The 21,183-nt window shown below is 37.7% G+C and overlaps 1 protein-coding gene across 7 annotated transcripts in view; it reads right to left on the bottom strand.

Annotated features, from left to right (window-relative positions):
* Window positions 1–14,671, bottom strand: part of LOC109938411 (striatin, calmodulin binding protein 3) — a 71,110-nt gene extending 56,439 nt beyond the window's left edge. For all 7 annotated transcript variants that reach the window (XM_048599886.1, XM_048599884.1, XM_048599887.1 and 4 more), the window contains exons 1-5: window positions 14,563–14,671; window positions 13,048–13,129; window positions 12,334–12,510; window positions 8,267–8,432; window positions 7,333–7,468 (exon numbers count right to left, since the gene is read on the bottom strand). In XM_048599886.1, the coding sequence (XP_048455843.1) occupies window positions 7,333–7,468; window positions 8,267–8,432; window positions 12,334–12,510; window positions 13,048–13,129; window positions 14,563–14,668 (667 nt within the window). In that variant the 5' untranslated portion in view covers window positions 14,669–14,671. The remainder of the gene's footprint in view (window positions 1–7,332; window positions 7,469–8,266; window positions 8,433–12,333; window positions 12,511–13,047; window positions 13,130–14,562) is intronic.
* Window positions 14,672–21,183: the final 6,512 nt, after the last annotated feature.

Genomic DNA, 21,183 nt, shown 5'->3' on the forward strand with positions numbered 1-21,183 from the left:
CACTTTTCTGAAGAAGGGTCTCGGCCCGAAACATCAGCCTTCCTGCTCCTCCGATGCTGCTTGGCCTGCTGTGTTCATCCAGCTCTACACCTTGTTATCTCAGATTCTCCAGCATCTGCAGTTCCTACTATCTCTACAATGGTGATGTGTATGTGTGTGCCCCCTGTATTATGTTTCTATTAGTGGCTGAATCATAGCCTTTGAAGAGTTACTGAAGAATTATGATGTAAAGTTTTACGACATTTGTTAAACAAACCATTTTGAAGCAAGTTATGTTATAAAACTTAGTTAATGGGCAGTGCAAACTTAAAAGTATAGCTATGCTTTTACTCTATGTGGGCCTCTTTATTAATCAGAATATTTGATCAACTGGCACAATCCTGGTCCGACAGGTGCCAGATAATAAAAGGTTTTCTGTATAATGTTAAAAAAGGGAAAGCAATGAACACTTTTTGTGAATGCATGCATCATTAAAACCAAGTAGTTGATTTAAAGGTATAAATTACAGGCAAGTGGACAGAATTTAATTATCATTTATAGAGATGTGATTACAGGGTGACCAGGTCTCAATTGAATATTCAGCGAATCCATCAGATAGGAAGGATAGGTGGAGGGAAAAGAGAAGTGGCGTAGCGTCTTCAATGGAGGATGAGATCAGTAAATTAGTGATAGAGAACCTTAGATTTAAGGATGTAGGATCAGTCTGGGTGGAGTAAAGAAATAGCAAGGGACAGAAAATGCCGGTGGGAAATGATTGTAGGCCACCAAACTGTCGTGGTCATGCTGGACATAGTATAAATCAGGATATTATTATGTAGTATGTGTAATACAGTAATAATGGAGACTTCAATTTCAATAATGATAAACCTAATTAGCCCTAACACTGTGAAGAACGTGTTTCTGGATTGCGTACAAGATGGGTTTCTGGACGAGCATATTGAGGAAACAAATAAAAAAAGGGCTATTTTAGATTTTGCATTCTGTAATGAGATTGGGCTAATTTATCATTTTGCTGTGAAGGAGCGATCCAGAAGTAGTGACCATAACATGATAGAGTTTTACATTAGTTTGAAAACGATACACAGTTCATTCTGAAACTCGGGGCCAAAATCTGAACAAAGGAAACTATGAAAGTATAGAGTTGGCTATTGAAGGTTAGGAAAATATATGAAAACATTTGATGTTAGACAGGCAATGGCTAGTATTTAAAGTCATTACATGGTCTGCAACAAATATACATTCCTCTCAAACAAAATCAAAACAGAAAAGGTGAATCAACAGAGGATAAGAATAGTTAAATATTGCATTAGGTCAAGGAAGTGCCTTATAAGGTTGCAAGAGAAGTTGTAAGCCTGAGGATATTCAGCAATTTAGAATAGTCAAGAGACTGATAAAAGGAAGAGAGAATATGAATTCAAGCTAATGACTGACATAAAAGGAAAAAGTAAAAGTTTATATTGATATGCGAAAAGGAAAAGATTAGCAAGGACAAATATGGCTCCATTATAGCAGATACTGAAGAATAAATGGAGAAAAAGGAAAGGGTGGAGAAGCTCCCATACAGGTCACAAAGCAAAATTGGAATAAATGGGATGGCGGGAGGGTGGGGTGTTGGTAAAATACTGGTGTGGATTGAGAATTGGATAAAACAGAATACAGAGTTGGAATAACCAGTTCATTCTCAGGATGGCAGGCAGCCAACAATGGAGTACCCATGTGTGTGTGCTTGGACCACAGTTGTTCATAATCTATACAAATGATCTGGATGTAGGGACCAAACATTACCTCAAAATTTAAAACTAGGTGGGAATTGGAGCTATTAAGAGGATTTAAAAAAAGGCTTGAGTGTATTTAGACATCCAAACGAATTGACAAGAACATGGCAGGTGGAATATAATATGAATAAGTGAGAGGTAACCCACTTTGGTTAAAAACAGGAAGGCAGAGTATTTCTTAAAACAAGGGGGCTGGGAACTGTTGATGTCCAAAATGGCCATGGGTCCTAGCTCATAAGTCAGAAGAAACTAACATGCAGATGCAGCCAGCATTACGGAAGGCAAATGGTATATTGATCTTCAATGCAAGGGAATTTGAGAACAATAAAGATGTCCTGCTACATTTGGACAGAGATTTGATGAGACCACACCTGGAGTATTGTGTATAATTTTAGTTTCCTTATCTAAAGAAGAATGGACTTAGCACAGAAGAAGGAGTGTAATGTAGGTTTATCAAACTAATCAATGGAATGACAGGATTATCTTATAAGGAAAGATTGAACAGACTAGGCCAATATTCTCTACAATGTCAAAATAAAAAAGTGATCGCATTGAAACTGCCAAAATTCTTTTGAGCATGCCTAGGTAGATATTGTTAAAACATTCCCCTGGCTGGTGAATCTAGAACGAGGGAACAGAACCTCAGAATCAGGGACGGCTCATTGAAGATTGAGATGAGGCGGAACATTTTCACTTAGAAGGTTGCGAATCCTTAGAATTCTCTACCCAGAGTGCTGTGGGCATACATCACTGAGAATCAACATATTTCTGAGCACTAATGATATCAAAACATAAAGGGATAGTGGGCTAAAATAGGGTAAAGCTAAATTATTAGCCATTATTTGCTTGAACAGTGGAGCAAGCTCTCTGGGCCAAATGACCTATTCCTGCTCCCAATTCCTTTGTTCCTATAAGAAGATCTTAGAATTAGGATGAATCATAGAATCGTTTTTGGGCAGCATAGTGGTTTAATGGTTAGCACTATTGCCTCATAACACCAGGGACCTGGGTTTGATTCCAGCCTTGGAGTGTGTGGGATTTTCATGTTTCCCCATGCCTGCGTGAGCTTTCTCCAAATGCTCCAGTTTCCTCCCACTGTTCAAACATGTGCAGGTTAGGTGGACTAGCCATGCTAAGTTGCCCTACAGTGTCCAGGGTTGTGCAGGTTTGGTGGACTGGCCATGGTAAATGCAGGGTTACGGAAGTGGGATGCTCTTCAGACAGTGAGTGCAGACTAGATGGGCCGAATGGCCTTTATCTGCACTGTAAGGATTCTGAGTCTATTCTATGATTCTAGAATGAATATACGAAGACTAATATTGTCTACAATGTCAAAATAAAAAAGTGATCGCATTGAAACTACCAAAATTCTTACACAGCATGCCTGGGTAGATATAGTTAAAACATTCCTTGCCATTAACTAATCCTCAATACCCAGAATCTGTCATCTGTGTAAAAGCTTAATATATCAGATCTCTTCAGAAAACTGAAGTGTAGTCCATTCATTGGTTCTCCTTCATCCATCTTGTGAGTTACATTCTCAAGAAAACTTGTAATTTATCTGCCAAATACTGTTTCCTTTTCATACTGAAGTGTAGATATCGGAGTTAATGATGAGAAAGCTGAATGTGCTGCTGTTGGAAGACCAAAGAATGGGAAGAATTAAATCTTATTTGAAGTGCCCAGAGGTGTTACTGCACATGTCCTCCATCTCTTTCCCTTTCTCTAGATCCCTAATGTTGTCTTGTTATCTGACTTAGGATAAAATGGATCTGTGAGCTGTACTTCCACTATGTGATTTATCCTTTTGGCAGGCTCCTGGTGTAAGGCCTGAAATGCCCTTCTATTCTCTATTTTCTTTTTGATGTCCTATAGTCCCTATAACCTCAGAGAAACCTACCTTAAGTTGTTTCTTTGTGAATCCTAAGTCAGATAACAAGAGAATATTACGGATCTAGTGAAAGGGAAAGAGATGGAGGACATGTGAAGGAACACCTCTGGGCACTTCCAATAAGATTTAATTCTTCCCATTCTTTGGTCTTCCAACAGCAGCACATTCAGCTTTCTCACCATTAACTCAGGTATCTACACTTTAGTATGAAAGGGAAACAGCATTTGGCAGATCTATTACAAGTTTTCTTGAGGGTGTAATTTGCAAGATGGATAAAGGAGAACCATGAATGGACTACATTTCAGCTTCCTGAAGAGATCTGATAAGGTTCCATATGATAGGATTTTTACACAAAAAAAAGGGGTCTCAGTATTGAGAATTAGTTAATGGCAAGGAATGACAGGAATAAATGAATCATTTTTGGCATGGAAGGATTCAACTATTGCAAGGATCAGAGCTCAAGCCTCACTTACTTATAATTAATAAAAATAGACTGGGGCCAAATGAAATAGGTCCAAGTATTCGGACAATACAAAGCTAGGTGGGAAAATTATTGGCAAGGAAGATACAAATAGGTTACAAAGGGAGATAGGTTGATTGGGCAATGATGTAGCAGATGGAACACAATTAGGGAAATTGTATTTTTTTTTCACTTTGGTAGTGATAGAAGAGTAATTTTTTTTTGAAAAGGAAAGGTAAGACATCAGTACATGTTGCTGTACAGAGGGTTTTGAGTGTCCATTTATACCAATCACAAAGTTGGCATGCAGATACAGCAAACAATTAAGGTGGCAAATATTGCACAGGGGCTGCAAAACAGCAAGGAAGTTTTAATGTAAATTATATGCATTTTCAGCAGACCACACCCAGAAGGAAGGAGTATTTATTTAGTTTATTTTACTTTTAAAATTCTTACAGGAGGTGCAAAGTAGATGCTTTGCGGCTGCTTTCCCTTGCTAGAGAGTCCCGAACCTGGGGTCAGAGTTTCAGAGCAAGAAATTGACCAGTTAGGACTGAAGTGGCAATTTTTTTTTCACATCAGGGGTTGTGGGATCTTAGGATCTTATGAATGAATCTTGGAAGATTTTTGGATATCAAATCAAGAGATATATGAATAGGGTAGGCAAGTAGATTTGACGTACATGTTCAGCCATGATCTTCTGAGTGTCACAGAACAGCATATTCCTACACATATTAAGTTCCCTCAGTGGGATCTGCCAATTCAGTTAAGTCCTCTAATCAAAACTGCTTTGTGCTTCAACAAATGTGCTCTTAGCTGATTCAGCTGCAGTGAGGGAAGATTAAAATTAACAATGGAGGTGTGAAAGGAGAAAATAAAACTACCAAATCATAAATATAACACAGGAAATAAAAGCCAAAAATGAAGGAATTTGAAGAATATAAAGAAATTTGTCCATTGGGGTCTTAAAATATTGTTATCCATCACAAGAAAAAGATAAGAGTTTATAATCCTCATATTTCCAGTCCAATGGTATTGGTGGATGTGGGCAATTAAGGGCTTTGCAAGTACAAAGCTGATCACAGCCTTCTCAATTCTGCAGTTGCAGGTAAGTAGAAAAGCTCATAAGACAAGAACACAGAGCAACAATTCATTGTATCACCAATAACATTTGAATGAGTTTTTAAAATAGTAATCAAAACTAAAATTGAATAGTTAAATATTCCAAATATTTAAAATATTCCAAATCATCACTTTGGTTTAAAGATTAGCATTAACGTTATAGTATACTTCCAATTCAATGTTTAAAAATTTATTCAAGGATGTGGGTGTTTCTGGCTAGGCCAGCATTTATTGCCAAACTTTAAACTGCCCAGAGGGCAGTTAAGAGTCAAATCACATGACTGTGGACCTGGAGTCACATGTAGGCCAAACCAGAGAAGGATAGCAGTTTCCTTCCCTGAAAGGGATCAGTGAACTAGATGGGTTTTTCAGACAATTGCCAATGTTTTCATGGCCATCATTAAACTCTTAATTCCAGATTTCAACCAAATTCAAATTCCACCATTTGCCATGGTGGGATTCCAACCTAGGCCCCCAAAACATGCCCTGGGTTTCTGGATTAATGGACTAGCGATAATACCACCACACCATCTCCCCTCCCTCCTTAACTTAATCATTCACTGCTGCATACACGTTTTTAGATGGACAATTTATTGAGGGAGGAAGATCGAAATAGAACTCTTACATGTCTGGGCTTTCCTTCTATTTTATAACATTGCTATGTCATTCTGCCCTAACATGACTTAGTTTGTTGGCATTCCAATCTATATTTTGACAAAGTAGCTTCAAGCATTTCTTTATCAGAACAATGCCGATTATTTTCACATCATCAGATTTAGTGCTGGAAGCAAATTTTAAGTGCGCAAAAGTAAAAAGTATTAGAGTTTTAATGCCATGCTAGAAATGCACAGGGAAGGCATGCAAAATGACGTTCATAGGTCAAGGCTTGACATTAATGCATGCTGTTTTATATTAGCTTGCAGCACAAACTGCCAACTATTTGCTATTTATTTTCTACCAATACAATCTCATACCAATCCTATCAGGTGAAACAATCCTGAAAAATATTTTTTAGAAAATGGATTTGGCTGCAAAATGCCCACCTTTGATTACCCTGGAGACGAGGTTCATGTGGTGAAGCTGATCCCAAACAAATATTAAAGAAATCACTACAGTGGACTAATGTTCTGTGAGAAGAGGCAGGAGATTTGGAGACTTGGGAGTTGATGCTGCTTCCAAGTCCTTCCAATAGAGTTTGCAGGTTTGGAAGGTTACAATGAAGCCTTGGCAAAGAGCTACACTGCAACCTGGAGATACTACACACTGCAGCCAATTGCGAGAGTGATGGAGCTAGTGAATGAATAACCAATCTAGCAGACTGTTTTGCCCATCCTTGGTGGTGTCAATCTTCTTGGAATATTGTCTTAGCTACAATCATTTGGATCAAAGGAGAGAATTCCATCACATTCCTGAATAGTGCTGTGCTGGAGAGGTTTCAGATTTTTGGTTCTGATCAGTGATGACCAGCCCATATCTCCCACCAGGATTTTGGTGAAGGCGAGTGCTAATTAATGGAGTAGTGAGGTGTTTAAACTTCCCTGTTTTGCAGATTCACCAACTGGCATTCTTGTGATATGAATGTTTCTTGCAATCTGTCAACCCAAACCTGCATGCTGTCCCTATCCTGCTGCATGTGGGCACAAACTGCTTCATGGGGAACTGAAAATGGAGCTGAATGTGATATCAGTGAACAAGCCTATTTCTGATCTGGAGGGAAGATCATTGACCAAACTGAAGATATTTGGCACTACTGATAGAAGATTTATACAATATTATAAACGTTGAACCCTCAGTCAACAGTCTCACTTTCTTTCAGTCTTTTTTTTAATTACTTGAAGAAATACAAAGAATTGTAAAACTGGAACTGTGCATTTCAGGCTGACACAACCAAAATCCTTAATCACATCAGATATCTATGATGTTACAAGAAAATAACTCGGATGATCAAACTTTTGTCTGAACTACTGGTAAAGTTGTCAGCAGAATCATCAGAATTCAGACAAATAACAATAAATGCCGTACCATGGGTGAAAAACGGAATAGTTTTAAATACGATTCATCAACGACTTTATTTATTTTCTTACCCCATTCTGTTCCATCCCCAGAGCTCCTAGCTTCCCCAGCTCCTTCTCCATCTTCAGCTGTCACTAAAAAATCAAACTCTTTCAAAGCTTCTTCAGTATCATCAGGCAAGTCAGTAGCTAATCCCTCATTACCGATCTAAAAGTGACAGATATTGATTATTTTATCACCATGACATCAATTCAAAAACCTGATTTTTTTCTAATAGTGATAGCAGATACAGTTCAAATATTTAAAGACGTGTCACTGACACCCATTCCTGCATTTCTTAAAAATTTGAAAGATGGTTTCCAACATCTTTTAAGATTTCAAGGAAGAAATCAAACCTTACACAAATTCCACGAGGCATAGTGTAGATAAATATACTTGAGAACTAAAGCTCAAGTAGGAAAGTAATTGAGACAGTGCTCAAAAAAAATGAAGCAACAACAAGGATATTATTGATCAGATTACTGCTCATCTTCATATATTTTCATTGGTCTCTGACTAGCTTACTGCTGTGAGAAATGATCATGAACCACAATTTCTTTTTGTAAAAAGACAGGTCTGACAGCATTTGTGGAGAGAAAGCAGAGTTAATACTTTGGGTCCTGTGAGCCTTCTGAACACCTCAGAAGAGTCACCGGACCTGAAACATTAACTCTGCTTTCTCTCCACAGATGCTGCCAGACTTGCTGAGATTATCCAGGAATTTCTGCTTTTGTTTCTATTTCAAGCATCCACAGTTCTTTGCTCTTTTTCTTGCATAATATCTTTTTGATTTGGATTTGCTATTATTGCTTTCGATTGTGCAGATCTTTAGGCAACGTTGATAAAGAAAATATAGCTACAATAGAAAGCTTTACTACTGCTTGTTGTCTCTCATAATCGGTCCATATTTTTAAGAGGTTGCACAAAGTACCTCAAAGACATCAGTAAATAGATTTAAACATTTACTTTATGTTTCTTGTTTATTCTATGCTTTTCTTTGCTGTCCGTGATGTCCTCCACCATTTCACCTTCCTCTTCATCATCATCACTATCATCATCTGTATTTTCTAGGAAATTAAATGTTTCAAGAACAGCTTCAGCCAGGCCTCCCCTTGGCTTATCTCCCGAGTTCCTATGTTCAGAAAAGAATAGGTGGAAAAATTTATTAGCAATAACCAATTACAGCATCTATATATTTTTAAACATCTTTCCATCAACCTGAAAATATGCATTATGGTCCTGGAACAAACAGATGTGAAAACTGTTGACTATAATGCTGGTAGGTCATCTAGTTACATTTCGAAGTAGTCCAACCCTCTCACCAATTTTTTATCTTTCTTCCAAAACACACACACACAAAATGCAGGAGCCAGGCATCTCCACAACTATGTATTACTTGTAGATCTCTGAATGAAATAAATAGAAATTTCCTTGAGAAAAATTAAATTTGAACACAAGTCAAAACCACAATCTGAATCTGACAAAGCCTTTTGATTGAGAATACTCCAAGTATCTTGAATCCATTTTGAAAGTCAACTGAAACCCAAAAAACAGCATTCCAATGATATTAGTTGTCGATCACAAGGAACAATGTGCCTGTGTAAACAGCCCTAAGCATCGTGAAACTTCCCAAGGGGCTTCAAAAGGGAATTATCAAATAAAACAGAAAACGTAGTCACAGAGAAAATGCTGGAAAAGATGACCTAAGTTTGGTTGAGGCGGTTATTTCTGACAAGGTAGAGACATTATTGACAAGGTAGAGACAAGTGAAGAATATTGAAAGAGTGAAATCCAGAGCTTAGAGCCTAAATAAGCCCAAGAGAATAGTGATTACACTGGGTGGTGCACAAAATACCAGAATTAGAGGAAACCAGAGATACCAAAAGCCTGCAGGGTTCGAGGAGTCTACAGACATAGGGAGGGGTGAGGCCATGGAGAGACCAAGGACTGAAACTTTAAACTTGCAGTATTACCTTTGAGTCCTCTCTTCTTTAATACTTGCAAATCTCTATCTACTCCTAAAATGTATCAGGACATTCTTCCTTCTTTTCTCCTCAGCCTCTCACCTACTGAATCCTCATGTTTCATGAATGCAGTATCTCTTAGAATTCAATTAATTTCTGTCCCATTGAAATTCAACTACTAATACGCACAATCATTCATTCAATCTTGCCACATTGTTTGAATACAGAATAGCAGTTTACCATGAAGCTCCTAAAGTCTGTTCCACCATTCAGATCGTGGTTGATCTGTAACCTACTTCTCATTTTTGAACATACCCTTTAACATTTTGGTTACCAAAAATCTACAAACTTGAGATTTTAAATTAATTATTTTTGATAATTCTGGATAAGTAATCATAAATTCAACTATTATTTGAAAAGAGAACTAAGAAATATTTACTACTCTTTGGTAGAAGTAGTTCATAACTTCACTTTTGAATGATCTGACCAACGTTTTGACTGTGGCCCTAAACTCAAACCTCCCCAACTATCAGTATTAGTTTCTGGCTACACCTATTGAAAATACAAATCAGATCACCCTTTAGTTTTCTAAATACCAGCAAGTATAGCCCTATTTATTTTTTTAAATCTCTCTTTGGAATTTAGTCCTTGGAGGTCAGGTTTTTTTTTGGTAAATTTACTGTGCAGTCCCTCCAAAGTCAACATGTGCATTTGAAGGTCTCTTTCTTCCCACAGTTCACAAAACAGACAAACCCATCTCCAACTAACTGTTTTCATTCCTCATCAGACCTCTCCCCATGCCTTTCCAAACTCATTTCATTCCAAGTCAACATCTAGAAAAAAAAATCTCCTCAAATCACTTAAAAAGATTAAATAAAGATAGGTCCAGTGAATGGGCACAAGTCTGGCAGTTGGAGTAAAATGTATAAAAATGTGAAATTGTTCATCTCGGAAGGAAGTGTATCACTTAAACGGAGAATGACTGTGGAACTCCAAAGTGCAAAGGATAGGTGCACGAGTCACAAAGTTAGTGTGCAAGTTCAGCAACTATTTAAGATTAATGAGATGGTATCCTCTATTAAGAGAAAAACTGAACATAAAAGGATGGTCACTGGACTCGAAACGTTAACTCTTTCTCTCCACAGACGTTGCCAGATTTGCTGAGTTCCTCCAGCAATTTCTGTTTTTGTTTCAGATTTCCAGTGTCTGCAGTTCTTTTATTATAAAAGAAAGGATGTTATGCATCAGTTAAATAGGGTATTGGCAAGGCGAAATCTCACAGACTGTGTGCAGTGCAGTTTTGGTCTGTTTATTTAAGGACAGACATTGTGGGCAATTCAAACAAGGTTGACTAGATTGATACCCGGAATGAGTGGGTAGTCTTACAAGAAAAGGTTAGACAGGCTGGGCTCATTTCAACTGCTGTTTACAATAGTGAGGCTGACTTGATTGAGGTACACAGGATTTTGAATGGTCTTGACAAGGTGGAGAATGCAAGAATGTTTCTTCTTGCCTGGAGTATAGATCCAGGGACACTTAAAATTAGGGGTCATCCTTTGGCCAGCGATGAGATTTGCTTTTCTTTCAGAGGCCCGTGGAATTCTAGAACTCTGCCTCAGAAGGTGATGAAGATGAGTCATTTAAAATTTTTAAAGCAGCTGCAAACAGACTCCTGTTAAGCAAAAGAACCCAAGGTTAATTGGGAGAAAAGCGAATTTTGAATTCGAAACACAATCAGATTGACCTGATCAACTGATTGGTAGAGCAGGATCAAGTGCTGACCAGCCCACTTCTGTTCCTTTTCCATATATTAACAATTTGCACTTTGTATATTCAACTTACTTGCTTTGACAATAGTGCTTTTATCTCAGATACAATCCCATCTGTTTGGAGTATGTGAAGTGGCTTGGGGGCGTTACTCTCTTCTGCCAGAACTGCGCAATACTCCAGGATTATCTTAAGGAGCAAACATGTGCACAGCCACCATTTTTCAACATCACCATAAACTCTTAAGACATTTGTCCCATGACCTCTCCACTTTTGCAGCAAAGGACTCCTATCTGGTTATCAGATTGAAACCACTGATTCATTAGCCATTGCTCTTTTATATCTCTCTCTCTTCCCGACCTACACTAACCCCTACAATCCACCCTCAGCCAACCGTTGGTAGCTATCCCTTCAGACACTTAGGCCTTGCTCTCTGAATTCCATCCCAAAACCCTTCAGTCTCACCTCATTTTAAGGACAACATAAAACTTGTGTCAGCAAAGGTCGGTCAACCCCTCTAATATTTCACATTTTCATGCATTTATATCATTATGACATGATTTGTGGTGTTCTTCAATATTAAAGTTGCTATATAATTGCAAACAGCTTTTATCATGTCCAATTGATCTTAGGTCTTTATTACCCAGATAAACGGTGAACCACCAATTTGTCATATGGCCAGCTACCAAGTACGAGAAACAGTTTATGTATAACCCACCCTTCCTCATTATACACCAGAGGACAATATTGCAACAATTACTCGACACTACTCAGATTAGAAACTAAGAGCACTGAAATATTTTTCATTTTTAATTAGTTTACAAAATGTGGGTATAACTATTGCCCAGCCCAACCCTAAGATACACCTCCCCCAATAGTCTTCACAAAATCCCATTATGTTGATACTCTCAAACTCAGTACCATTAGAAAGCAGGGTAAATTTGGAAATTTGCTTCAATGATAACTTATTTGTTAATTAACTCCACAAGTATAGCACCAATTTCACTTTAATTCTTAATAAAAATCTTTATTTTCTCATTTTCCAGGGATTTAGTTACATATATTGTTATGCAGCCAAAGGGAAACATGTTACAGTACACTGAATCAAAATCATCAGCTGTATATACACAATGTTGCAAACAATCCAAATTTGATGCAAATATATTCTGCTTTATTAAATATATTCTGGAAGCATTTTGCTTCCATCTCAAAATCCATCTCAGGAAATAACCATTAGCAGGGGTACTCATTCAAGTGGCACACAAATTCAAGGAATAAGAAAATCACAATTTAGTGCCTCACCTTTTAACTTCTTGTCCTTTTTGTTTAGTTGGTGAGTCTCCCCCATTAAGAATCTGTTCCAAATTTTTTGTCTCTACTGACCCATTCTGCTCAGGACCCGAAAGGCCTAGTAATGATCGTACTCTTTGTGATCGTACATCTAGAATTGTGTCTGTGTAACCAACTTCTTGTAAATACCTGTGAAATTTGAAAATAGAAATTTCTGAGTTTCTGATTATACACTTGGTTAACCACATATTCTATGTCAAAGCATTTTACGTTTTCTGCAATATCTATCCATTTCTCAAAGAATAATATTAAAAGCTAAGGTATGTTTGCAGTATTCTTGGACAAGGGATGGACAGTTACCTCATACTTGGAACTCAGTCTAACAGGCTTTGATACTGATGTTATCAATATTTAGTAAAAGTTGTCCAAGTACAATTGACAATTTGTCATGAAATTACAATCCATTTAGGTTTAAGTGAAGATTTCATATTTCCCACAGTAAATCAGTTATTAATAATAAACTGTAGTAAAATGTATACCTACACGAGTAACTGATAATAAAAGTGTAACATAAACTAAAAAGCACTGCTATGACCAACTGGTAAATAAAGCAATTTCTTTGAAAATTAATTATATTTTAATATTGAATACATTTCATATGTTTTGCAAATTTATTTATTTAGATCAGATGTTGTAATAGGAGCAAATAGCATTCATAGTACTCACTGCCTGAGCAACTGCCTGCCTTGCTTCCAAGTCAACTGACTGTTCTGAGGTGTAGGTTGCACCTCTGTGTCTTTGGTTTCTTCTAGAAAACAAACATACATCGCTAAAAGATTAGAATGTCAAGATCCCAAAAAGGAGGTCAATAAGCAACCAAAAAAAAACGTTTGCAAATACTATGGTTCTGCACAGCTTTTCTTAAGGTTATACTATGAGCCTCAAAATTCATGAAGATTTGGCCCTAAATCTGCTGGGCCTTGAAAACGGTGAGAATTTCAACTACAAGCATCACTTCACCACCAAACCACACCACAAACCCATCATCTCCAAGAAACTGAATGTAGTCACAAACTAAAAAAAAATTCCTTCCAGTGTTTCAAAGAAAGCAATGACCTAACGTACATTCATTACCATGCAAGTCAGAAAAAGTGAACAAATATCAACTAATCCTGACAGAGATTGTATTCTGTTCCTAATGTGCAGAAAGCATCAAGTACCCTAATACCAAGAAAAAGAACCAGCCACTGTCCTTAGACTCAGAGTTGGGGGATATCACGATTGCAACAAGGTCAGTCAGATGGACCTCAGAACAATTTCCCAATTGAGGCTGTTAATCTGGTCCAATCAGGGAGCCCTGGCTGACAGATAAAACAGGAGTGTCGTACATCCTGACACTCACCAGCTGGCTGGATCAGTGTCAAGGTCTTTCCACATGTAAATAAAGGGTGACTCGGTGACAGCATACCAGACTCTGTGGAGTTATTTCAGAATTTTGCCACTCTTTTCTCAGAGACAAATAAGGTAGATTGGGGGGGGCTGGGGCAGGGGAATAGGGTTAAGATTTAAACTAATTTACAGTAAAATTAAGAGTTAAATTAATATAAATTAAAACTAAGAGTTAAATTTGACATCTTTAAATCTCCAAAAGCCATTCAGAAAATGAAATAATGAGACTCAACTTTTGTTTGTTGGGCAAGACTGGATAATAGACAGACAGTCACTAACAGTCACCATGATGTTAAACTTACCAACAGTTTTTGAGAGTTTAGTAGCCAAAAAATGTACAGATGTAATCTTGAAAATCACAGGGAGAGATCAGTATGTAAGATACAATTTTTATGAAACTAACAACAGTGGTGCAAGTCTACCAGATATATGACAATTCAAAATTAATGAGGTACCTCTTCCTTGCCACAAATTACAGGCTTATTTATGCAGTAATAAATGCCTATGATGTTCATACAACAAAATCCGACTCTATGCCGTTCCAATTGCCTCTAGAAACAGTTTAAACTTAAAAGCAACTCATGTTATCTTTCTCAGGATAAATGGATCCAAACTAATTTTACATGGCACGTTAGCAAATAGAAAATGCCATACGACATGAACACGCATGAAAACATACAAACTAGCTTCAAATTCTAATGTCAAAGACAGTCAAAAATAATATATCTTGAAAAATTAAATACATACTACATTACACATACTTCATAAAAATATTGAATCTCCATTTATTACCTGTTTCAAATGTTGGCATCTTTAAGTCACCTTGATTCAACTCTGTGCCATATTTTAATTTATGATATTTTGCCCTAAAAATAAATAAATAAACATTAATGTACATATAGCTAATAAAAACTCCACTCATTGACTATGTTAATTTTAATGTATTTAATGACTGATCTTTACTTCATTACTCATCCACAATGAGCCTCCAGAAGACAGTGGTGAGTTGTTTGAATACAACTAAGTGGCAATTTCAGGGGACAGTTCAAATTCAATTCCATAGCTTTCAGTCTGATATCTCACATTTACCAGATTGGTTATGAATGGCAGATTTCCTTCTCTAAAGGACATCAATGCAGCAGAATGTTTATGACTAGGATGAATCTACCAGATTGTCAAAAGTTGATGGGGGCTTCAGGCTCCTAATCCTGCATGCTTGAAGTCTGATGTATGAACATCACCTGAGACTGAGAATGGGCTATTAAGCTTAATTGTAAAATCGTAAGATATAGAGCAGAATTAAGGCATTAAACTCATTGAGACTGCTCCAACAATTGACCATGGCTGCTATGTTGCTCAATCCCTTTCTCTTGCTTTCTCCCCGTTAACTCTTGATCCCCTTACTCATCAAGAACCTATCTACCTTTGTCTTTAATAGACTCAGTGACTTGGCCTCCGCAGCCTTCTATGGCAATGAGTTCCACAGATTCATCATCCACTGAAGAAATTCCTCCTCATCTCAATTCTAAAGAGTTGTCTCTTCACTGAGGTTGTGCGCTCGGATCCTAGTCTCTCCTACTACTGGGAGCATCTTTTCCACATTCACTCTATCTAGATCCCTCAGTATTCTGTAAGTTTCATTGAAATCCTTCCTCATCCAGCTAAACTCAATTGAACACAGACCTCAACTGCTCCTCGATGACAAGCCCTTCATCCCCAGATCACTCCTGTAAACCTCCTCTGTACCTTTTCCAACACAGATCATCTTCCTTAGATACAGAGCCCAAAACTGTTTACAATATTCCAAATATAGTCTGACCAGAGCCTTAAAACAGCCTCAGCAGCACATCCCTGCTCTTGTACTCTAGCCCTCTCGAAATGAATGCTCACATTGCACCTGCCTTCCCAACTAAACCTCCACGTTAACCTTGAGAATCCTGAACTAGGGCCCCAAGTCCCTTTGTACTTCAGACTTAAGAAAATAGTCTGCATCTTTATTCTTGTTATAACCTGACATTTTCCCACATTGTTGGCCATCAACAGCATTCTAAATGGATTCAACACTTTCAGAAGAGGAGAAAATTTGAGAATGAAAGAAAATTAATCCAATAACCAGAGTTCAGATAGACAATGTTTATTTTCACTATTTGCATATTAATAGCATTTATAGGTGTTCTTCAAATTTACTGCAATGCATCAGATGGAGAAAACCCAAAACTGCATAAAATGCTGCACTAAACAGACACAGACATCATCATTCACTGAAGTCTGAGAAACTTTTAAATAAGGTAGACCGAGAAGATCAACTTGCAAGTCCAATTTTTTCAACGAATGGAAGAATGTCAACAAAAGAAATGATTGCTAGCCAGAAAAAATCAACTTCTTTTATACATCTCAGCATAGCACTATGCGAAAGTGCCATCTTTTGAATAAAATATAATACTGAGGGCTCCATCTGCTCTCATAAATGGATGGACAAAAGGAATAGGAAGTTTGCCTTGTGTCTTGACCAAGCTTGATTCCATAAGCAAAATCATCAGCAGAATGTATCTGGTCTTTTTTTTTCCATTTGTGGGCTCTTGTGCTGCATAAATTGATTTTTTTGATACTCCTATATTACAACAGAAGCTAGCTTCGAGGCATTCTAAGATCATGAAAGGCAGTATAGTCATGTAAAAAAAAAAATGCTTTCACATACAGACAAATGTTTAAGCAGATTAAATGGTCAAACTGAAATGCACTGCAGTAAAACCATAATGCTGCACATTCAAAAATCATAATCCTCCTACAACAAAAAAAAAAGCTCTCATGATTTCTAAAACGTTAATGTTAAATTCAAATTCAAATGTTACACCTGTTTTGTTACAGTCTTGCCGGAATATATTCATTTCTCTAAAAAAAAATCACGTCTATATTTATATATTTTAAAAACATTTGCAAAGGGCCAAGGGATTAAGGAGAATAGGCCATGTATGCGCTACTTGAGACTCTGGGTGTAATCTCAAGCTCCTTCTACATTATTATATTTAAATAAGTTACATACTGTGGATTAAGTACAACAAAGAATTTTTTCTTGAACTGCTTTTATGTTCACCTCTGTGTGTTTAAGTTCCATCAATCCACAATAGGTCCTGCAAAGTCAGTCATTGATAATCCCATACCTTAAAAGCAAGGCACTGTAAGTAGAAGTTCCCAACAGAGAATGCCTTTCCCAAGCTGTTCTAACTCCAAGTTCACCTGAAAAGCAATATCCAAGACATCTGACCATAGTAAATCTTTAAGCTTGCCAAGAATCCCTCAATTCAACTTTAAAGCATAGTTTCAGTGCAGGTTCACAGCTCCTTGAAAGTGGAGTCACAGGTAGATAGGACAGAGGAGGCAGCATTTGGTATGCTTGCCTTTATTGATCAATGCATTGGGTATAGAAGTTGGGAGGTCACGTTGAGGCTGTACAGGTCATTCATTCAGCCACTTTTGGAGTACTGCACATAATTCTGGTCTCCTTGCTATAGGAAGGATGTTGTGAAACTAGAAAAAGGGTTCAGAAAAGATTTACAAAGATGTTGCCAGGGTTAGAGGGTTTGAGCTACAGGGAGAAGCTGAATAGGCTAGGGCTAATTTCCCTGGAGCGTCAGAGGATGAGGGGTGACCTTATAGAGGCTTATAAAATCATGTGGGACATGGATAGGTTAAATAGGTAACATCCTTTCCCCAGGGTGGGGGAGTCCAAAACTAGAGGGCATAGGTTGAAGGCGAGAGGGGAAAGATACTAAAGGGACCTCGGGGGCAACTTTTTCACACAGTAGGTGGCGCATATATAGAATGAACTGCCAGAGGAAGTAGTGGAAGCTGGTATGATTACAACATTTAAAAGGCATCTGGATGGGTATACGAATAGGAAGGGTTTAAAGGGATATGGGCCAAATGCGACTAGATTTATACAGGATATCATGTCAGCATGGATGAGTTGCACCAAACGGTGTATTTCTGTGCTGTAAAATCTCTATAACTGTGACTCTAAACCAGGGCTGCCTTGTGGGAGGCAGGTAACGTAGACCAAAAACTACATTAAGTATAATTTTTAGAAGTATACTACCTGTAACCAACTTTTGTGCATGGAGGAGAGATGGCATGAGGTGACAATGCGCTATTTCCAAAGTCAATGAGTGAAAATAGCTTTTGTTTTAAGGTCAAGAAAAGGTTGCTGTTTTATATATACACACACTCCAGGGAGATAAGGAAACACACAGCTCTTATGTAGAAACTATTCTGATTAGAGTGTTAAAGGGGACAACTTCTGTCCACAACAATCAGACAGACTTTGAGTCACTTGTCAGTTGTTATGATGCCAGACCATACTACCATATTTAGTTATGCTCTGGTTAGAGACTAATAGCCTTTCGTTTTAAGAACACACAATTGAAATCTCAGCTACTTCAGAATAATACCACAAATTGCATGATTTTAAAACAGGAATGAAGTTGTGATACAAGCCAGCAAAGCAAACAAAAATTGTATTATCTGTCTTGTAGTCCAACATCCGGAATTAACACAAAGCAAGCGTGAAGTATCATGCAAACTGTCATCAAATGCACAAGCTGCACATTAAATGGTGGTTACAACCAAATCAGATCCCAAACTTCTCAACAACTCACCCAAGTGTCAGCAAGTCACAAAACACTTCAAAACTATATCCCTCTCAAGGGATTTCAGCACTTTTTTTTGGAAAACTAGCATCCAATTTCTAAAAAAGCCACTCCAACTCAGACCACCTCAATGACTGCTCACCTTCTAGTTGCTCAATCTCTTCACCGGAGACTGTATCTCATTGAATTCAAAAGGCTTTGCTCCAGCTTCTAATCACTGACATAATTCCAGCTCTTCGGCTGGTCTAAAGAGAACGTTACTAACCATTATTTAACCTTTACTGGCCCTAAATATCAACTTCACTTACAGACAACTACTGCTTTAGATTTTCTTTATGCCATGGATGGGTCTCTGCCAGATGCTTCTTTTCCACACAACTGAACTGTGCCCCAAAGCTTCCCTGAGGCTAACTATACAGCACCACGAGAAGAATCACCAAATGGCTCTAGGATCTTCTAGGAATGTCAACTGCATGGAACCAACTAACAGGAGCAGATTAACTGTATGGAGCCTCTTCCCCTACTCGCAACTATCACTCTGACTAATTGACGCTCACTGACCCTGGAATGGATGAGAAACACCTATTAAAAACATTGCTGCAGGGTCCCAACCGCTGTTTCTAGACAGAATCAAATGTTTCAACCTCAAATATTTGGCAGATTAAATGTTACAATCACCTGTCAATTAACAGTCAGTCACTCTCCACAGCTGCGAGCTTATACAACACAGACAAAAGAAAGGAACTAGATGATCAATAATCCATCCAGCTTGACCTTAAATACTTAATGCTACTGATTCCACTGCTCTTTGGGGAACACAGTTCCCCAGATCAGCAACCCTTTGAGAGAAAGGGTTAACCTCATTCTCTTGAATGGGGCTTCTTGTTTTTAAACTAATCCCCCTAGTTCTTGTCTTTCTCATAAGGGATAATATCCTCAGCGTCCACCCTATCAAGTCCTCTCAAGAATACCACAGAGTTCTGCGATCACTCTTCACTTAAATAATGCGAAGAGCTTTTCTATGCTGCCTGCCAAAGTGGATAAGTATACCCCACCTTCCAAATTTTTGTGCACTCCCTATCGATATCCTTTTGCAGACTCCTTGGGTCTTCTTCACAACTTACTTACCGACAACTTCTATAAATCCAAATTGCTCTACTCCTCCCAAGGGTCGCAACAAAGTTTAAATTTAGACAGTTGGTGATATGACCCAATATATATTTCTCAAACTGTATCAGGTTCAGTATTAAGGCTAAGTCAGCCAAGTTTCTTTCGTTAGCGAATAACTTGTTTATTACCAAAATTTACTCAAACAATGGCTCAAAATTATTGACAGCTTATATTATGCAAATATATGTCGCTTTAAACAAAAAACTAACATACATGCTTAAATAGGAAGAATAAAATGAAAACTTTCCAGTGTTAACTTTAAAATGCTCTGGGCAAGTAATCATCAAAGTCATGAAAAAAATCATGCATTGAAGTTGTTCTACACACACAAGCTGCTGGCACTGGCCACCTTTCTGGAACAGATGCAGCTGGTTGAATTCCATTTGATTCAGATGGTAGGGTGGATTCCAAGAAAATCCTCTATCACTCAGGGAAAGCTCCTGAAAAGATGACATTCAGTGGGCTTTCAGCTCTCACACTTTGTTTCTTCACAACTCCTCTCAACACAGTAGGAACAAGAACTTCAGGCAGACTCAAGTTTTCTTTTACTGAGTTCAAACATACAACAGTCTGATCCCACTCACAAACCACGGTACGTGACATCTCTTTGAAAGTTCTCAAGACTGTATGACACCATTTGAACTCCCCAAGCCTTGAATGAGCAACAGTATTGCTGTTGAATCCAGTTCCTTTTCATTAGCAAGTGTCCTTTGTTTAAAAGTTCAAATATTTAATTAGATTCTCATAACCTTTCATCACATCTCTTCATAACAACGCCCTCAGCAACCATACATTCAGTCAATTCATCAAACTCATTATAGACTGTCAATATTTGAGGTTCCAGCATTTATTCCTGTGAAACTTCATTTGCTACAGACCATCAACCTCAAAATTACTCAATTATCCCTACTCTTGGCTTGTTATCAGCTATCCAATCCTCTAAACTTACTAGTATGTTGCACCATACATCATAAGTTCTTATTTCGTGTAGTAACCTCTAATGGGTCTCTTATTTACTACATCTATATGTTTACCTTTATCGAAATTGATTACTTCAAATAACTCTTTAGTCATATGCCATTTCCCAATCTGCCTGATTGTAGTGAAATGCTCTAAGTGCCTTGCTATAATGTCTTTAACCACAGATTTCCACATTTTCCGTATGACAAATATTAGGTTAACTTAGCCTATACTTTTCTACCTCACTACTTTCTTGAATATAGGAGCTACATTTGCTTTTTCCCAATACTAGAGCTTTGGAAGAATCTATGGAACTTTGTAAAATTAAAACCATCTACTATTGCGAAAGCTACTTTTCAGAAGCTTGGATTATGCCCATCAAGATCTCAAACTTGTCAATCTTCAGTTCTAATCATTTTCTCGGTACCCTTTCCCTATTGATTGCAAATATTTTAAGTTGCCCCTCTCCCTCTCACCTCTTGATTTTCGAAGTGTTTCTGGGATGTTATTTGTGCCTTCTATACTGAAGACAGCTACAAAATCTCTGTTTTCAGCTTCCATTTCCTTGCTTCCCATTATTCATTCCCAAGATTCTCTTTCTAGAAGTCCAAAACTCAATTTAGTTACTCTTTTCCTT

This window comes from Rhincodon typus, chromosome 8 (genome assembly GCF_021869965.1).
Source record: "Rhincodon typus isolate 14 chromosome 8, sRhiTyp1.1, whole genome shotgun sequence".
Lineage (NCBI taxonomy): Eukaryota > Metazoa > Chordata > Chondrichthyes > Orectolobiformes > Rhincodontidae > Rhincodon > Rhincodon typus.